A 20,255-nucleotide genomic window follows, 5' to 3' on the forward strand; every position below is an offset into this window, starting at 1 on the left:
GATTAAAACTGAAGAAACTGCAAAAATGTGAGAAATTAAAAAGATGGGACCTGGATAAACTGAAAGAACCAGAGGTTGTACAGAGTTTCAGAGAGAGCATAAGGGAACAATTGACAGGAATAGGGGAAAGAAATACAGTAGAAGAAGAATGGGTAGCTCTGAGGGATGTAGTAGTGAAGGCAGCAGAGGATAAAGTAGGTAAAAAGACGAGGGCTGCTAGAAATCCTTGGGTAACAGAAGAAATATTGAATTTAATTGATGAAAGGAGAAAATATAAAAATGCAGTAAATGAAGCAGGCAAAAAGGAATACAAACGTCTCAAAAATGAGATCGACAGGAAGTGCAAAATGGCTAAACAGGGATGGCTAGAGGACAAATGTAAGGATGTAGAAGCTTATCTCACTAGGGGTAAGATAGATACTGCCTACAGGAAAATTAAAGAGACCTTTGGAGAGAAGAGAACCACGTGTATGAATATCAAGAGCTCAGATGGCAGCCCAGTTCTAAGCAAAGAAGAGAAGGCAGAAAGGTGGAAGGAGTATATAGAAGGTTTATACAAGGGCGATGTACTTGAGGACAATATTATGGAAATAGAAGAGGATGTAGATGAAGACGAAATGGGAGATACGATACTGCGTGAAGAGTTTGACAGAGCACTGAAAGACCTGAGTCGAAACAAGGCCCCCGGAGTAGACAAAATACCATTAGAACTACTGACGGCCTTGGGAGAGCCAGTCATGACAAAACTCTACCAGCTGGTGAGCAAGATGTATGAGACAGGCGAAATACCCTCAGACTTCAAGAAGAATATAATAATTCCAATCCCAAAGAAAGCAGGTGCTGACAGATGTGAAAATTACCGAACTATCAGTTTAATAAGCCAAGGCTGCAAAATACTAACGCGAATTCTTTACAGACGAATGGAAAAACTGGTAGATGCAGACCTCGGGGAGGATCAGTTTGGATTCCGTCGAAATGTTGGAACACGTGAGGCAATACTGACCTTACGACTTATCTTAGAAGAAAGATTAAGAAAAGGCAAACCTACGTTTCTAGCATTTGTAGACTTAGAGAAAGCTTTTGACAATGTTGACTGGAATACTCTTTTTCAAATTCTAAAGGTGGCAGGGGTAAAATACAGGGAGCGAAAGGCTATTTATAATTTGTACAGAAACCAGATGGCAGTCATAAGAGTCGAGGGGCATGAAAGGGAAGCAGTGGTTGGGAAAGGAGTGAGACAGGGTTGTAGCCTCTCCCCGATGTTATTCAATCTGTATATTGAACAAGCAGTAAAGGAAACAAAAGAAAAATTTGGAGTAGGTATTAAAATTCATGGAGACGAAGTAAAAACTTTGAGGTTCGCCGATGACATTGTAATTCTGTCAGAGACGGCAAAGGACTTGGAAGAGCAGTTGAACGGAATGGACAATGTCTTGAAAGGAGGATATAAGATGAACATTAACAAAAGCAAAACGAGGATAATGGAATGTAGTCAAATTAAATCGGGTGATGCTGAGGGAATTAGATTAGGAAATGAGACACTTAAAGTAGTAAAGGAGTTTTGCTATTTAGGAAGTAAAATAACTGATGATGGTCGAAGTAGAGAGGATATAAAATGTAGACTGGCAATGGCAAGGAAAGCGTTTCTGAAGAAGAGAAATTTGTTAACATCTAATATAGATTTATGTATCAGGAAGTCGTTTCTGAAAGTATTTGTTTGGAGTGTAGCCATGTATGGAAGTGAAACATGGACGATAACTAGTTTGGACAAGAAGAGAATAGAAGCTTTCGAAATGTGGTGCTACAGAAGAATACTGAAGATAAGGTGGATAGATCACGTAACTAATGAGGAGGTATTGAATAGGATTGGGGAGAAGAGAAGTTTGTGGCACAACTTGACTAGAAGAAGGGATCGGTTGGTAGGACATGTTTTGAGGCATCAAGGGATCACAAATTTAGCATTGGAGGGCAGCGTGGAGGGTAAAAATCGTAGAGGGAGACCGAGAGATGAGTACACTAAGCAGATTCAGAAGGATGTAGGTTGCAGTAGGTACTGGGAGATGAAGCAGCTTGCACAGGATAGAGTAGCATGGAGAGCTGCATCAAACCAGTCTCAGGACTGAAGACAACAACAACAACAACATGATGCTCTCCTGTTAAGTCAAACAAACCTGTGACCATTCCTTCATGCTGACTTTCTTTGTAAACGTCCAATATCCCCTATTAGTCCTATCTGATATGAGTCCCACACAATTTAGCAATATTCTAAGATAGGGTACACATGTGTTTTGTAAGCTGTCTCCTTTGTAGAAGTCGGGGTTGGGTTGTTTGGGGACGGAGACAGACAGTGAGGTCATTGGTCTCATCGGATTAGAGAAGGATGGGGAAGGAAGTCGGCCATGCCCTTTTAAAGGAACTATCCCGGCATTTGCCTGGAGTGATTTAGGGAAATCACAGAAAACCTAAATCAGGATGGCCGGACGCGAGACTGAACTGTTGTCCTCCCAAAGGCGAGTCCAGTGTCTCACTGTGCCACCTTGCTTGGTGTTTTGTAGAAGTGTTTGGGACAATAATCAATATAATTCTATCATAATAAAATATTACAGTTTTCAAAAAGTCCACCAATTTCTCTGGTAAATCACTTGTGAAACATAAAATTGATTTTGTCTCAATCATAAATTTATACAAGGATGACTACTTTCATATGATATTTGCTGAGTTAGTTACGGTAACAAGGTTTTGATGATCTGAATATGATGACCTGGACAATCAAAACTGGTCATTCTTGTATAAATTTGTAACCAAGACAAAATAAATTTTATTTTGAAAATTGAGACTGCATATGCCATGAACTCAATCATACCAAGTCTTACACAATTTATGTAGGTCAAGAACAGGAGAGGGCCAATAGTCTTATTCCTGTTGTATCAGTTGGTAACATGACATTCTGTTTTCTGTTGTTAAAATACTTTTTGGTGTGCAAGGAGAATGTCTTTAATGCTACACCAGTTAAGTTTTCATAGCGAAATAATATAATCTACACAGCCAAAGGTCTCGGCAAGATCAAAGAAAATGGCAATGCGATAAATTCTCTTAAGTCCTACCAAAAGTGAGTTTACACATTGCTTTCTCTACACAAATACCTTTACTGAAGTCAGACTTAGATGATACGAAAGGGTTATTCTCAGAAAGAATAGTATGTTGTCAGCTATCATCACAAATGGACAAATATGAGAACATGGGACGGAGGAAGATGCGTCTATAGTTGGAGACCAGTTGTATATCTCCACCATGATTATACATATTCACTTACTGCCTGGTTACACAGATAACTCAAGGGAGATGCTGCTGATGCTACACAAAATTTAGACTTTGATGGAAATCCGATCTCAGAAGATTTACTACTCGTCAACAACCTAATAATTTTTCTGATTTCCTTAACAGTTGATTTAGCAAAACTGATGTTTGATGGTGAATTATACAATATCTTCAAAGTAAATCTAATGGATGCACTTTCAATGATCAGTTTTTGTTATGTGTTTTTTTCTACATTTTTTTATTCACTGAATTTACTCGCCAATGATCTGAATTTAGTATGATCTGCTTCACTACTATTGCCATCATTTGCTTTACCATATTTGTTCATTTTATGCCTAATAATGTTCCATATTGTTCTTGCCTTGTTCCAGAAATGTTTGTTTTTATGATGTCGCTGTGAAGAAGTTTACAATACTACTTGCAGTGCACTTTTATGTATTGTAATGTGAGTCTCTGCATCATTAAGTAAAGCTTCCCCAGCCCTAGATACTTTGATTCCAGATCTCTTTTCATAGTTTCCCTGACCTACTGAAAAGAAAAATTGGATCAACACTTTTTTTTGAAAGAACTAAATAAATCATATACTGACCTTGATAAACATTCCCATCCTGCAAATTTTCCCTTAACAATGTATCTGCATCAGCATATACAATTCTGTGAAATTTTTCTTTTTCTTTCATAGTCCAGTCTGACTGGGATGTAGGATGTTTTGTTGATCCCTTTTGACAACATGCCCACATAAATTATTTTTTATGAGGCTCACATCTATTTCATGAAAGACACTTGGATTTAGAACTAAATTATCAGTCACTATTGTACAATGTCCTCCTGTTTTTGTTGGGGATGTTACTATCAATATCAAACCAAAGCTTAACATTGTTAACTCTAGGTTCCCTCAATCAAAACTATCCACAATGAGATTAATAGTGAAATCTTCACATACAATAAATTCCCAGCCATTTCTAGCAAGTCTTTTTAGTAGCCTCTCTAACTACTTACTGACATTCAAAATGTCTCATGTCAGGCACTTTACAGACTGTCAGAAGTGCTATCTTGTATGTTTCCAAGGCTATTACTGAAGAACAGCACTGAAAGAGGTGTTCAATGCAGTACTCATTCAGGTATCTCGCCTACAACTTTATTCAACATTTTCTGTATTAGCCACTGCCTATTTATTTAAATTATGCCTACAGTACTGTAATAGTAACTTGTACTCATCTAGGTACATCTGTTCAATTTCTGTGTCTTCCAAGTGACATTCTGTTATGCATAGCATATCTGAAGAAATACTTCAGGTTTTTCACTTTCCAATAATGATAAGAGACGGTCATCTTTCTTACTTAACAAGCTTCTTATGTACTGATGGGAATGTTGAAGAGTATTATGAATGCTACTCTTTGTCTTGTGCGAGCAGCTGTTTTTTCGTTTCTCCACTGATTGTTGCAAATGTGTTCATATTTATTTTGTATCTTTATCTTTTGAAAATATGTACCTGAAAGAATGCCTTTTGAAAATATTGGAAATCACAGGGATTGGACAACCAGTGCTCTCGTTACACCGCAAGCTTCTAGAAATTAGTCTGTAAGTAACTTCTTACTGGAAACGTTCTGATACAAACGATGCCGTGTGTGGTGTGACCATGAGACGTGACACTTTAGTCACACTCATATGGGATTGTCCCGCTCTGTTGAGGGGCTCTTAGGTCTATATGTTTGCAAGTTCAATGGAACGCATCACTCAGAACTTTTCTCATTACTCGAAAACTTACAAAACCTTCACATCTGTTTGAGGAGCATTCCCTGTGATGGGTCAGGTCATCCTCGATGTTCTTCACCAAGATCTTTCCCCAGAGAGGCTAAATAAAAGTTGACATTATTGGGCCCTGCACACATGTTTTGTACTAGTTCAGACGTTCTGCTGCTATGACTATTCCTTGCAAAAGGACCTACTTGTCTTTTTAACTATCTGTTCCTTCTCCTCCCACCACCATCACTCTTACCTTGTACCTATTTTCCTGACCAGTCAGAGTGCTCCTGAACTCCTTTTGGACTGCAATGCTAACACATCCTGTAGATGCTGATCTGATATGTGTGACAGATTTTTTATGCTATTGCCTGTAACATTTTTAAGATAGAATCTTTTGGGGCTATTGTGTTTTATGCCTCCCATGAAATAATTCCTCCCCCCCCCCCCCCCCCCCCCCCATGAACCATGGACCTTGCCGTTGGTGGGGAGGCTTGTGTGCCTCAGCGATACAGATGGCCGTACCGTAGGTGCAACCACAACGGAGGGGTATCTGTTGAGAGGCCAGACAAACGTGTGGTTCCTGAAGAGGGGCAGCAGCATTTTCAGTAGTTGCAGGGGCAACAGTCTGGATGATTGACTGACGTGGCCTTGTAACAATAACCAAAACGGCCTTGCTGTGCTGGTACTGCGAACGGCTGAAAGCAAGGGGAAACTACAGCCGTAATTTTTCCCGAGGACATGCAGCTTTAATGTATGATTAAATGATGATGGCATCCTCTTGGGTAAAATATTCCGGAGGTAAAATAGTCCCCCATTCGGATCTCCGGGCGGGGACTACTCAGGAGGATGTCGTTATCAGGAGAAAGAAAACTGGCGTTCTACGGATTGGAGCGTGGAATGTCAGATCTCTTAATCGGGCAGGTAGGTTAGAAAATTTAAAAAGGGAAATGGATAGGTTAAAGTTAGATATAGTGGGAATTAGTGAAGTTCGGTGGCAGGAGGAACAAGACTTCTGGTCAGGTGACTACAGGGTTATAAACACAAAATCAAATAGGGGTAATGCAGGAGTAGGTTTAATAATGAATAGGAAAATAGGAATGCGGGTAAGCTACTACAAACAGCATAGTGAACGCATTATTGTGGCCAAGATAGATACGAAGCCCACACCTACTACAGTAGTATAAGTTTATATGCCAACTAGCTCTGCAGATGATGAAGAAATTGAAGAAATGTACGATGAAATAAAAGAAATTATTCAGATAGTGAAGGGAGACGAAAATTTAATAGTAATGGGTGACTGGAATTCGAGTGTAGGAAAAGGGAGAGAAGGAAACATAGTAGGTGAATATGGATTGGGGCTAAGAAATGAAAGAGGAAGCCGCCTAGTAGAATTTTGCACAGAGCACAACTTAATCATAGCTAACACTTGGTTTAAGAATCATGAAAGAAGGTTGTATACGTGGAAGAACCCTGGAGATACTAAAAGGTATCAGATAGATTGTATAATGGTAAGACAGAGATTTAGGAACCAGGTTTTAAGTTGTAAGACATTTCCAGGGGCAGATGTGGACTCTGACCACAATCTATTGGTTATGACCTGTAGATTAAAACTGAAAAAACTGCAAAAATGTGGGAAATTAAGGAGATGGGACCTGGATAAACAAAAAGAACCAGAGGTTGTACAGAGTTTCAGAGAGAGCATAAGGGAACAATTGACAGGAATAGGGGAAAGAAATACAGTAGAAGAAGAATGGGTAGCTCTGAGGGATGTAGTAGTGAAGGCAGCAGAGGATAAAGTAGGTACAAAGACGAGGGCTGCTAGAAATCCTTGGGTAACAGAAGAAATACTGAATTTAATTGATGAAAGGAGAAAATATAAAAATGCAGTAAATGAAGCAGGCAAAAAGGAATACAAACGTCTCAAAAATGAGATCGACAGGAAGTGCAAAATGGCTAAACAGGAATGGCTAGAGGACAAATGTAAGGATGTAGAAGCTTATCTCACTAGGGGTAAGATAGATACTGCCTACAGGAAAATTAAAGAGACCTTTGGAGAGAAGAGAACCACGTGTATGAATATCAAGAGCTCAGATGGCAGCCCAGTTCTAAGCAAAGAAGGGAAGGCAGAAAGGTGGAAGGAGTATATAGAAGGTTTATACAAGGGCGATGTACTTGAGGACAATATTATGGAAATGGAAGAGGATGTAGATGAAGACGAAATGGGAGATACGATACTGCGTGAAGAGTTTGACAGAGCACTGAAAGACCTGAGTCGAAACAAGGCCCCCGGAGTAGACAACATTCCATTAGAACTACTGACGGCCTTGGAACAACCAGTCCTGACAAAACTCTATCAGCTGGTGAGCAAGATGTATGAGACAGGCGAAATACCCTCAGACTTCAAGAAGAATATAATAATTCCAATCCCAAAGAAAGCAGGTGCTGACAGATGTGAAAATTACTGAACTATCAGTTTAATAAGCCACGGCTGCAAAATACTAACGCGAATTCTTTACAGACCAATGGAAAAACTGGTAGATGCAGACCTCGGGGAGGATCAGTTTGGATTCCGTCGAAATGTTGGAACACGTGAGGCAATACTGACCTTACGACTTATCTTAGAAGAAAGATTAAGAAAAGGTAAACCTACGTTTCTAGCATTTGTAGACTTAGAGAAAGCTTTTGACAATGTTGACTGGAATACTCTTTTACAAATTCTAAAGGTGGCAGGGGTAAAATACAGGGAGCGAAAGGCTATTTATAATTTGTACAGAAACCAGATGGCAGTCATAAGAGTCGAGGGGCATGAAAGGGAAGCAGTGGTTGGGAAAGGAGTGAGACAGGGTTGTAGCCTCTCCCCGATGTTATTCAATCTGTATATTGAGCAAGCAGTAAAGGAAACAAAAGAAAAATTTGGAGTAGGTATTAAAATTCATGGAGTCGAAGTAAAAACTTCGAGGTTCGCCGATGACATTGTAATTCTGTCAGAGACGGCAAAGGACTTGGAAGAGCAGTTGAACGGAATGGACAGTGTCTTGAAAGGAGGATATAAGATGAACATTAACAAAAGCAAAACGAGAATAATGGAATGTAGTCAAATTAAATCGGGTGATGCTGAGGGAATTAGATTAGGAAATGAGACACTTAAAGTAGTAAAGGAGTTTTGCTATTTAGGAAGTAAAATAACTGATGATGGTCGAAGTAGAGAGGATATAAAATGTAGACTGGCAATGGCAAGGAAAGCGTTTCTGAAGAAGAGAAATTTGTTAACATCGAATATCGATTTATGTATCAGGAAGTCGTTTCTGAAAGTATTTGTTTGGAGTGTAGCCATGTTTGGAAGTGAAACATGGACGATAACTAGTTTGGACAAGAAGAGAATAGAAGCTTTCGAAATGTGGTGCTACAGAAGAATACTGAAGATAAGGTGGATAGAGCACGTAACTAATGAGGAGGTATTGAATAGGATTGGGGAGAAGAGAAGTTTGTGGCACAACTTGACTAGGAGAAGGGATCGGTTGGTAGGACATGTTTTGAGGCATCAAGGGATCACAAATTTAGCATTGGAGGGCAGCGTGGAGGGTAAAAATCGTAGAGGGAGACCGAGAGATGAGTACACTAAGCAGATTCAGAAGGATGTAGGTTGCAGTAGGTACTGGGAGATGAAGCAGCTTGCACAGGATAGAGTAGCATGGAGAGCTGCATCAAACCAGTCTCAGGACTGAAGACAACAACAAACATGAAATAATCAATAATTCTCAGTTTTATTTGCATTTCGATGATAGTTGTTGGCAAAGTGAAATACCGGTTTAATTCCTTGGTTGAACCAGTGGGATCAGATGTAACTTTTACTTTGGCTGTGCTTAGACCACACATATTATCATACATGGTAGCTGATCTCTGTCTCTTGTTACTTAATGTTTGACATTTCTGACAGACTGACGGACTTTGTTCTGCTTCTCACTGTAAGCAATGTGATTTTCAGACATGGAGTGTTGCTTGTCCCAATGTGCAGTGTTTCTGAGATTCATTAGGTGTTTTGCATCAACCATTAGGCAAAGTTCAGGTTTCAAAATGGTTCAAATGGCTCTGAGCACTATGGGACTTAACATCTATGGTCATCAGTCCCCTATAACTTACAACTACTTAAACCTAACTAACCTAAGGACAGCACACAACACCCAGCCATCACAAGGCAGAGAAAATCCCTGACCCCGCCGGGAATCGAACTCAGGAACCCGGACGTGGGAAGCAAGAACGCTACCGCACGACCACGAGATGCGGGCTTCAGGTTTCCTTCTCATTTTTATGGTCTTATGGGGAAGATACTTGTCATATAGTTGAGTAAGTTTGTTAATAAATCCATTAAGTTCGTTATTTATGCCTGGGAATGGAACAAGTCCTCTCCAATGGCCGTGCAAAAATGAGTTAAAAAACACATCACAGTAAAATCCTTTATAGAGCACTTTCCGTTTGGAATATTCTATTGCTGGGTTGGTGCAAACTGTTCCACTAGTTACTGAGTTACAAGGAAGGAGAGTATTGGTTCCAACAGACAAAATTTTTTCTTATGAATCAAGGGTTTCTTCTGTGGATAATGATATGGAAGACGTGAGAGGCTGGAAGTTGGCAAAAATATCCATTGAGCACTTCATAGTACGTGTGCAACACTGTGGCAGTCCGTGGCTGATGTTTTCCCATGAACGTGGAATGTTTCACATTATGGATGGTCAGCTAGATTCTCACAGAATAAGGTAATTTTTCAATGAATGGAACAACTAAAGACTAAAAAAGGGAGGAAGGCAAAAATGAAATGAATAGAGGAAAAAACTTGCCTGACTTTACATTAAAAACCCAAGATGACCTCTGGAATGTGACTGTGGTTGCCAGGGATAAGGTGGCAAGGGCTGAGTTATTTATTATGCACTTCACATATTCGATATAAACAATCAATTGTTGATCTCAAAGGCTTGTAGACAGGAAGTTACACAATGAAAAAACCATGTGCGCACAGAGCTACTGAAACAGTATAGGTTTATATTGCTACTGCTTCATTCTTGACTGCACTTCACCACATCAAATCTCTTTTCCAGTACAATCTACAACTTCATACATACTATGCAAGCCACTGTATGGAGCATGGTGAAGTGTACCTTTACCGTTACAAGTCATTTCCTTTCCTGTTCCACATGCAAACAAAGGGGTGAAAAAATGAATGTCTATATACCTCTGCATGAGCCCTAATTCCTGTTATCTTATTTTCATGTTCTTACACAAAATATAGCAGCCCGCCTCTGAATTGCATTGATGCCATCCTTTAATCCAACACGTTGGAGATCGCAGACACTTGAGCAGTGCTTAAGAATGTGTCACACAAGTGTTCTGTATGTGGTCTCCTTTACAGATGATGCACACTTTCCTAAATTTCTCCCAATAAATGAAAGTAGACCATATGCCTTCCTTATTACCACCCATACATGCTTGTTTTATTTCATATCACTTGGCAATGCTAAGCCTTGATATTTACCTGATATGGTTGAGTGAAGCAGCACAATACTAATGGTGTATTCAAACATTACAGGATTGTTTTTCCTACTCACCTACTCAAGCTGCCACTCAACACACAACTAGAAATTTTGTCTATGTAATCTTGTATCCTCTTGCAGTCACTCAATGATGACACTTTCCCATATACCACAGCATCATCAGCAAATAGCTACAGATTGCTGCACACTCAGTTTGTCAGATCAAATACCTGGCAACCTACTCTATATGCATGTACCTTCATTAACAGACTGCAGTGGAGCACAGTGTCAAATGCTTTCCAGAAATATCATATATGGAATATGCCGTTACCCTTCATCTATGGTTCAATCCTAGGAATAAGATTTCCTGCAATGCATTTTGATGGGACGTGGCCATGCTGTCAATAAGATGTAACACCATTATTCATGTATACATTTTAATGCAATCTTGACTTTCATGACAAGTGATGTATATCTCATATTGCAATTGGTTCCTAGATGACATGGGATACAGGCCAATTTCCAAGTCCACCCAATCTTTGTGCTTTATCAAATGAAAATTCTACCAATAAAATTAACAAATATGAGGCATAAGTGCTGGCCAATAGTTACCTTCATGAGATTAAATGTTTTGTACTGTAAATAGACACACATAAATGTAAACATTGTGAGACCATACTAGCTTTCTGAATTATCAGTAACTACTTCATTGAGGAGAGAGGAACAGAGTGTGGAAGACTAGAAAGGAAAGGCAGATCACTCAGACCCCAGGATGAGTGGGACCCGTTTGTAGTGACAATAGGGGAACACAGAGGTAAAAATTAATGGTAAGGCATCAGAGTCAGAGGTCAGGAGAGTTTTGGGACACAACGAGTCTTGGATGGCAAGCTCCCATCTTCACAGTTCAGGAAAACTATTAGAATGTGGGAAGTATCCAAATAATCTCAGTGATGTAGGAGGCAATAATTCTTTTGCTGACACCAGAAATGGACTAAAATAAAACAAGGAGGCGAACGGAAAACATAAATATTTCTGCACTTCCTCCTATGTTAATCAAAGTGTTATAATTTGCAGACGTACCCATGATATACACCAAAACAGTGCATGCAAATACAGCACAATGAAATATGACAAGCACTGCCGATTGCTGGCATCATTCACTGCACTAAGCACCACTGACACCAAAAACACGCCCACCTGGAAAAAAATAATACTACTTCAATAGATACCTGACCTCAGTACCAGTCAAAGAAAGATGAATGTGAACATAAACGTACCGCAACGGACAGGTGAAACGCAGAGAGCAGAATTGTGTTTAGGGGTGCGAAGTTGTCGCGCCTATTAGAACCGGCAGCTGGCTGCAGCAGCTGAGCGTCATCTTCTGACACTGAGTTGTCATTAAAAAATATTCCTCCCTAATAATAAAAATAAATTTACGTTAGACATTTGGGCTACGTAACAGAAATAACGGCAGTACTGAAACTTACGCTAGTCGATGTGTTAAAACTTCTGGTAAGGCTAACCATCCCTGCCTGACATTACAGTACAACGACAGGACGAACAAAACCGTAATAGAAATGTCGAAATCAGCAATATTTACAAATACCCGTCACTCATGCAAAGTATGTTTACTTTGTGCTTGCACGCTTCACTTGTTTACACGGCAGCCAACAGCTCAAAATAAATAATTCTCTTCAGACGTCGGTTGCTAGAGATCCCTGCCACACTGTCGAACAGGATTATTGTTAATCTTTCATTGTCTGTTAAATGATATAGCTATAAATAATAAGAAAGAAGCTAACTTGAAAGATCAGTTATTTTCGTTATTCACGCAGTGGCGCTTTTTAATTCTTTTACTCATTTGGCCGCCAAAAAGAGCACAGTTTGCCTTCGAGTATGTAAATACTTCTGTATTCAATTATTGGGATTTCAAGAGGAGCTATTGCAGCTAATGTGAGATCACAGAGTTTAACGTTCCACTCAACAGGACGACTGTACAAATGTCATCCTAGCCATCCAAATTTACGTTTTCCATGGTTGCACTAAGCCGCTTAAGGCAAATTCCATGATGGTTTCTTTTGCAAAAAAGGCAGACGATTTCATTTTCCTTCCTAATCTGAACATGATACTCATCTCTAAAGAACACGTCGTCGCCGTTGCCTCTATATAGGGAATCTCATTATGGCTTGTACCTTCTCTTCACGCAAAGCAGTTATCGTCTCCGACCTACGGGGAAACTAAACTGTGCAGTATTTGTCTCCTTCTCTGCATATAATTCCCGTGATAAGAAACACAAAGAAAGATGTGGAAAGTGTTTTTATAAATTCATCCAGGTATTATCTCACAATTATATGCTATGTATGATCTACTTATTTATTTATTTCCATTCTGTGAGATTCCCTCCTCCTTTTCACTCACAGCGAACACCTCTGCATTCCATAAACTTACCGTAAAGTAGATTTCGATAACCCGATTGTAGCGACTCTGCTGGGCAACCCGGTATGCTGCCGCGCCTTCACAAACGCATCCCTACACCTACACATACTCCATATCCTCTCTCAACGCTACTGCAACCTAATCCCTCTTCCAGACAATGAGATCCGCCTCCATATTTATCCCTCTTATCAATTTTAATCCTTCCCCACCTATCCCACTCAACATCAGGCCTCCTATTTTCTTTCGTCTCTGCACCCACCCGTATCCCTTTCCTGTTGTACCACCAACCTCGCCATACAGTACTCACCATTACTCCTCCTCACGCCACGTCCTTCCCTCCGTGTGAGTATCTGCTTCACCTCCTATTATCTCCATAGTTTCCCTACCTAACAGACCCCTATTACTTTACCCACACCCTCCAGACCTCTATAGAATATACGCACTCCTACCAGAACACTTTTTTACCCAGTGCAGGCCATTCTGAAGTCAGGTGAAAGTGCAGTGCTCAAGCATTTTTCATAAAAGATTCCACCTCATCGCAACTGTGCTTTTAAATTGTATATATTCCTCATTTTTTTAGCTGTCCATCATTAATATTTTAATTTAAAAATAAAACATCCCTCATTTTTATTTTTCTATCATCTTTGTTATCTTTTTATGAATACTCTTCGCTGAAGAGCAGAGTATCGTACAGCTGACAGTCCACCACGCCACTCTGTGTGTGTGGGATGTAACACTAGTAGTGAAAGAAAAAACATTGTGTGAGATCTTGAGCAGGTACAGGGCAAGTCAACAGAAATTACGTACGGGATCGACTTGAAGCAACCATAAGTGATTGTGGTGATCAAGTTTGACTGTTAATGCAAATGACTATGTTAGAACTGAAATATATACTCGGGCAACGCCGGGTGCTCAGCTGGCAATATAATAAAATAAACATTATGTTTTTGACAGTGTTGCCAACGTTACAAACACACAGACCTGGTGGCAGACCGAATCATATCGTTTCCTAAGTTGATAGTTGGTCACACTGTGGTCTGTGTGCTCACAAACTTGACGTGACAGCAGTTGTTATGGCAGTATGTTTATCAAGCCTTAAAGGCAGTAGTTATATTGGTGTTACCTTTTTGTACACCATTATTTTCACAAAATGGAAGGTGGTGGGAAAGTAGCCGTAGAAGAATATGTTGAAAATTTCTTAGCCGAGGTAAGTTGCATCATTTGACAGTTGTTCGGTACATGTAGGTTGCCGGTCAGCTGTGCAAAACATTCGTATACACCTTACGTTTTAGAGTTATAAATCCTGTAATTAAAGACTAATTAGTCAGTAAATGTAAAATCCTTTATCTGCAGCACCATTAACAACAACTAAGACACTTCAGCACTAGTTAACTTAATGCTCAAAAGAGATAGAAATCGCATGTTTTCTTACCGTATGCTCTACCGAGTTAATCCCTACCATAATTGTGGACTTTTGAGAACATCGTAAGAGCCATCGATATTAAATAACACATTTTTCACGTTTCAGTAATTGTCGTATAATGCAAATGCAAAACACTATGTATTCATTCACACCAGGAGAATACACTGACATAACTTCTTCGGGTAGTTTTTCCACTTCTGTCACATGGCCCCGTTGCATTCCATGTATAAATTGAAATTTACGTGAGTTGGCAAATACTTAATTATCACAATCATCTTTGTATTATACGTAAGTTATATAGGAATTATGTATGGGAAGGGTGAAAAATTTTTTTCGCGCTATTTCTTGAAATGTAACAGTATGCTCTGTTTTTTTTTTTTTTTTTTTTTTTTAAATGTGATCTGCCTGCGAGCATTACATCCGAAGAAGACGCCTTTTGATACTGTTTGGAAACTTAAATTGGATTGCATGTTGATTTCCTGTTTCAGAGATGACATTATAATTACCTTGATTTTATAACTTTATTTTCGTGTGACACCCCCCCCCCCCCCCCCCCCCCCATATTCTCTTTTATTGTGAAGGTATTTGATTTCTTTAATTGTGCTATCAATAGGGGCTGTGTTTATTTTTTATTGCAATTGCTACCCTTACAATGTAAATCAGATTTATAATTATTCTTCTCCACAGAAGAGTGAACTGACCCTATCAATATTGGGCGTCTTATTTGAGTAGCCACATAACAATGTTGTGTTTGATGTCATACACAATGTTAGCAGATTAAGATTGTACACAACAACCAAGATAAAGAAGATGCTGATGCAGTCAAATTCTTTGGTTTAAATGTAGATAAAAATTTGAGCTGGCAGGCACACATTGAATGCCTAGAAAACAAACTGAGCACCTTGCATTTGAAATGCAAATATTATCAACTGCAACTGACATGGACACACAAAAAGTAGCATATACAAGGTACTTCGAATTCATTATTAGGTATTGTAATTTTTTGTTTTTTTGTTTTGGTAACTTGACAAACATAGTGCAAATATTAAAAATACAGAAAAAAAATTGTTCAAAATATGTGCACTGCAAATCACAAAGAGCCATTTATAAAACTTAAAATACTACCTTTGCCATCATTAAATATATATGATATTATTATGTTTTTGTACACCAGACATGAATTATTTGAAGGAAAACATTTCTTCCATTCACATGATACTAGAAACAAAGAAAATGTTATGCTCCCCACCTATCACCTCATACTATATGCCCAGGGACCTCAATACATGGGCGTGAAAATTTGTGATAAATTAAAAGGGAACAAGTTGATTCAGATGAATTTAGGTCCACTTAAAAGAGAGCTATATGAGGTACTGACACTGAAGTGAAGGGTTATTACTCAGTGGACGTATTCATGCAGGACAAACTGGAAGTTTGAGCTGGATAAAACGTGTTACATATTCCAAGAAATATGCTTATAGCATTATTATTTATTGTAGTGCTATTATTTATTAATGTAAAAATCATTGTAACTGTATTATAAATTTTTGACATATCTCCTGTATGCAAACCAAATGGATTGCAAATGTATGTCATGACTTGAATAAAACACAGTTCAACAATCCATGCTACCAGTAAGAGAAGAGAATACTAACATCATTTGCTTTGTGATTCATGTAATATATAAGTGTGACTTGGTACCCTTGCAATCTCTTTTCTCTCTCTCTCTATCTATCTATCTGTCTGTCTGTGCTCCCCACCCTCTCCTTTTCTCTCCATCTTTTGCTTCCTGCTTCTTTTACATTTTTTTCCTCCGTGTTTATTGATTGCCCCCCCCCCCCCCTTTTTTTTTTTTTTAATCTGTCTCGCGTGTGTTATTCCGTATGGCATTCTTTGATTTTTCTGTATCCCCTTTCTGACCTTTTGAAGTGCAATTTCTATTGTAATGTCTTTTCATCTTATGGTTCTTACATTTGTAATCTTTAATTTACTCATCATCCATTTCTGAGCCTAACTAATTTTACTGTTTTGGTCAAGAGTGTTAGGTTTGCTGTTAGATTGCATTTTGTTAATGGTGTCAGTGTAAGCCCTTTATTCATTCTTAGTGTCATCTTATTCTGTTTCTGTAAATTTAGAACATTTAAGGTTTTTGTGACAATTTCTCATATACTATGCATCCAGCAGTTTTGTGGAAAAGGATATCTATAAAATATCAGATAGGATGAGCTGTTGCTGTCAGTTGGTGTTTTAAGTGGTTTGTAAATTTCACTAACAAATTAAATATAAATGTTTATTTTCTGAAATGGCTTGTAGGTCTGAAGGAAGATTATCTTGGGATATACACACATGATTGTGACAGAGGCTGCACGATATGAATTTTAGCAAATTAAATATTGAGCAGGAAGTGCTTTGCTTTTTGGAAATTGCTAAAATGTTCTTTCTTTGTACAGAATTCTGCATTAAGAAGAAAGCTGCAGAGTAAGGCAGAAGCATTGTTAATTCTTAGCAAGGAATTAGACCAATGCCGAACAGAGAGAGACCAGTTTAAGTTAATGGCGGAGCAGCTTCAAGATCGATATTCTGCTCTCAAGAAAAAATCTCACGAAATGGTAACTATCTTTTTTTCTGTCTTTCTTCCTTTTTCCCTTCCTTCTTCCCTCCCTCCCCTCCCTCCCTTCCTTCCTTCCCTTCCTTCTTTCCATTCTTCCCTCATACTCTGTTATAGGCTACCACTTACTCGAAGCTGCTTTGTGCTGGTCCTATATGTAAAATCCATTTAGAGAAACACATTTAAGAAAATGTCAGGTTGCAATAAAGTGGCAGTGTTGGTAATAACAGTGGCAAATCTTGACATAACTCTATACTGAATCTTGAACCCGACATACCCTCTTTCAGTTGACACAGTTGAACTTGACCTTCAAAATTGAACCATAACTGTTCTTCCAAACTCTGCATGATATTTTTCACTCTCACAGCTCAGCAGCAGTTGTCATGTCACAAAAGGCATCTACTGTGTAAGAAATGTAAAAATAACCATCTTTACAACTGCACTGTGGGCCAGTGCGATTAAGTGAAAGTTTTTAAAGCATTGGTCACTGATTTCAATTGTGTTGAATAATTTTTAAATGTTTTATCTAATCACACTAGTCTTCATTTACATATTCTTGGCAATTCATGATGTAGATGTTGTGTATCCATATACAAACAACCAACCAACTGAACAGTGAGGATCACTAAGCTGTTCATGTTAATGAAGAGATTAGTTGAGCGGAAAATCAGCTGTGAATGCAAAAAAGGGGGTTTGTAATGTTTTTATTTTCTTTTTGGGCAGTTGGCATACACAGCATAGCACCAATAACTTATTACTTAGTTGGTACATCTGATGATTAAATAATTTGTGTAAGTATTTTCAGACCACATAAGAACGAACAACAAATCATATGAACACAACATGGTAAATGCCAACAAATGTAATTCGTTTACTGAGGAAAAAGTAAGATGAAGAATGGTGCAAGTACAATAATTTGTTCTGAAATGAAACTGCTATTTAATCTTTTGGTTATTATAAGATGAATTCCATTGAATGATGTATAGATATAAAACTAAGGTGCACTTATTATGTCTGCAGCTCACCAGTTGCATGCTGCTGTTGGCAATTTGTTGTTGTTGGTCATAGCCAGTCAGATGATTGTATATAGAATAGCCCGTGAAAATTACCCATTCAAATAACATTTTTTCTGTGTAGGTCAAGATTCCTTAGGTTGTTGTTAGGTTGGGACCTGATAGATATTCATAATCTTGGTTGTTGCCAATATTTGGCTGTTTTTCCATAGTGTATCACAATTGCTGAGGTGGTTGTTAGGGTGGAATGTAATGTTGTTGTGGTCTTCAGTTGAAAGACCCATTTTGATGCACCTCTCAATGCTGACCTACCCTATCCAAGCCTCTTCATCTCTGAATAACTACTGCAACTTACATCTATTTGAACATGTTTACTGTATCAGCCCATGGTTTCCCTCAACAGTTTTACCCCATTGTTCCCACCCATTACCAGATTCGCAAATCCTTGGTGCCTCAGAATTTGTCCTATAAAATGTTTCCTACTTTTAGTCAGGTTGTGCCATGAATTTCTTTTCTTCCCAATTCATTTCAGTACCTCCTCATTTGTTACATGATCTACCCATCAAGTCTTCAGCATTCTACTATAGAATCATATTTCAGAAGCTTCTCTTCTTTTCTTGTCACAAATGCTTATCATCTACCTTTCACTTCTGTATGAGGTTACACTCCAAATAAATATTGTCAGAAACCCAACACTTAATTTTATATTCAATGTTAACAGGTTCCTCTTTTTGAGAAATTTTTGCTTGCTACAGCCAATCTTTATTTTATATCCTCTCTAATTCGGCCATCATCAGTTGACTTGCTACCCAAATCGCAGAACTAATCCACTACTCTGAGTGTCTCATGTGCTAATCTAATTCAACAGCATCATCCGATTCAGTTAAACCACATTCCGTTACCTTTGTTTTAATTTTATTGATACTAATTTTATAACCTCTTTTCAAAACATTGCCCATTCTGTTCATGTGCTCCTCCAAGTCTTGTGGCATCTTTGACAGAACAGCTGCATGCCCTTGGAAACAAAAAGTGCATTAATCTCCCCTTGTTTTGAGCCATTTGCAGTACTGTCACAGCAAGGCCACACTGGCTAACATTAGAAGGCTAGATCAGCATAGCCTAAATTGCTGTAGCCAAAACAAAATACCAGCTAACTTCATTTGTGAAGCATAGGAACGTACGAACAAGCAATTTGATTTTGTTCGCTTCCCATCACTAGTTACGGGAGCTGTTAGCAGCAGCATGCAATAGAAAGGCTGCTGATACCATAGTGCTCTTTTACCAAATGTGACTGAGCCGTGCGTGGCTCATGTTCTTGCCATAATGTATTTTACACCCTGTTTTTAACGTACTTCCACCTCACTATGTTAATTAAAATTACTGGTGTCACAGAGTTGCTGGTTTGCCTGACCGTGAGAGGCGCTAGCACTGCGTATCAATATATCCCCTCCCGTAGTAGCTTTGCTCGACTGCTATTACTTCAGTCATTGTCTGTCGTAAGCCAGTTTGGGTCGTGAGTTTGGACTGCCAGTCAGGTGGAACGCGTCTGGAGCACAGTCGGGGATTTGCAATGTGGCACTAGTGCAGTCAGGTTGGAGCTGTGAGGTTGGCGTCAACCTGGCTCGCCCGACCATTGCCGCCACGCATCACTTGAGACGGGCCTCATTCGTGTGTGTGTGTGTGTGTGTGTGTGTGTGTGTGTGTGTGTGTGTGTGTTTGTGTGTGTGTGTGTGTAGTTGGCGTTATTTCCACTGACGACTACTTTAGATGATGATCGCTTCTGAGGGGAGTCGGTCGGTTGGTGCGGACCAGGGAGGATATCTCCATGCGGTGCAGTTGGCTGGGTACGCTGGCGGTCCGTGTACAGTGTTGGAGCATGTCTGGAGCTGTCTAGTCACTACGAGCTTCGTGGCTGATCGGCCCAGGACGTCAAAGTTGAGCGGTGTGTTAAGTACCCAAGCAACGCCCGTTCATGTTGTGTCGTTTGTTTTGGTGGTTCGCTGTTGGGGAGCTGTTCCTATGAGCAACGCCAAGTGTTTGTAGTGGTGAAATCGAGCCACCTTGTGGTGGAATTAACTATATTGGCTCACTACAATTCAAGTGCACCAGCGGAATTTTCTGCCTTGTGGCCGTTAGTGTTGCGGTTACCTGCCCTGGCCACCAATGAATTCCAGGCAGCGTCCTTT

The 20,255-nt window shown here is 39.2% G+C and overlaps 2 protein-coding genes across 3 annotated transcripts in view; one reads left to right on the forward strand and one right to left on the reverse strand.

Moving 5' to 3' along the window:
- LOC126338294 (transmembrane protein 192) overlaps positions 1 to 12,278 on the reverse strand; it is a 53,652-nt gene extending 41,374 nt beyond the window's left edge. Inside the window, exons 1-3 of the mRNA XM_050001541.1 lie at positions 12,077 to 12,278; positions 11,867 to 12,004; positions 11,670 to 11,786 (exon numbers count right to left, since the gene is read on the reverse strand). Coding sequence (XP_049857498.1) covers positions 11,670 to 11,786; positions 11,867 to 12,004; positions 12,077 to 12,115 — 294 coding nt within the window. The 5' untranslated portion in view covers positions 12,116 to 12,278. The remainder of the gene's footprint in view (positions 1 to 11,669; positions 11,787 to 11,866; positions 12,005 to 12,076) is intronic.
- Positions 12,279 to 13,795: 1,517 nt separating this feature from the next.
- LOC126338310 (coiled-coil domain-containing protein 149) overlaps positions 13,796 to 20,255 on the forward strand; it is a 65,145-nt gene continuing 58,685 nt past the window's right edge. Inside the window, exons 1-3 of one of the 2 annotated variants that reach the window (XM_050001543.1) lie at positions 13,798 to 14,232; positions 15,295 to 15,417; positions 16,899 to 17,057. In XM_050001543.1, the coding sequence (XP_049857500.1) occupies positions 17,001 to 17,057 (57 nt within the window). In that variant the 5' untranslated portion in view covers positions 13,798 to 14,232; positions 15,295 to 15,417; positions 16,899 to 17,000. Of the gene's footprint in view, positions 14,233 to 15,294; positions 15,418 to 16,898; positions 17,058 to 20,255 lie in introns of both variants that reach the window. The other variant, XM_050001542.1, reaches the window with a different exon arrangement.

Source organism: Schistocerca gregaria, chromosome 1 (genome assembly GCF_023897955.1).
Source record: "Schistocerca gregaria isolate iqSchGreg1 chromosome 1, iqSchGreg1.2, whole genome shotgun sequence".
NCBI lineage: Eukaryota > Metazoa > Arthropoda > Insecta > Orthoptera > Acrididae > Schistocerca > Schistocerca gregaria.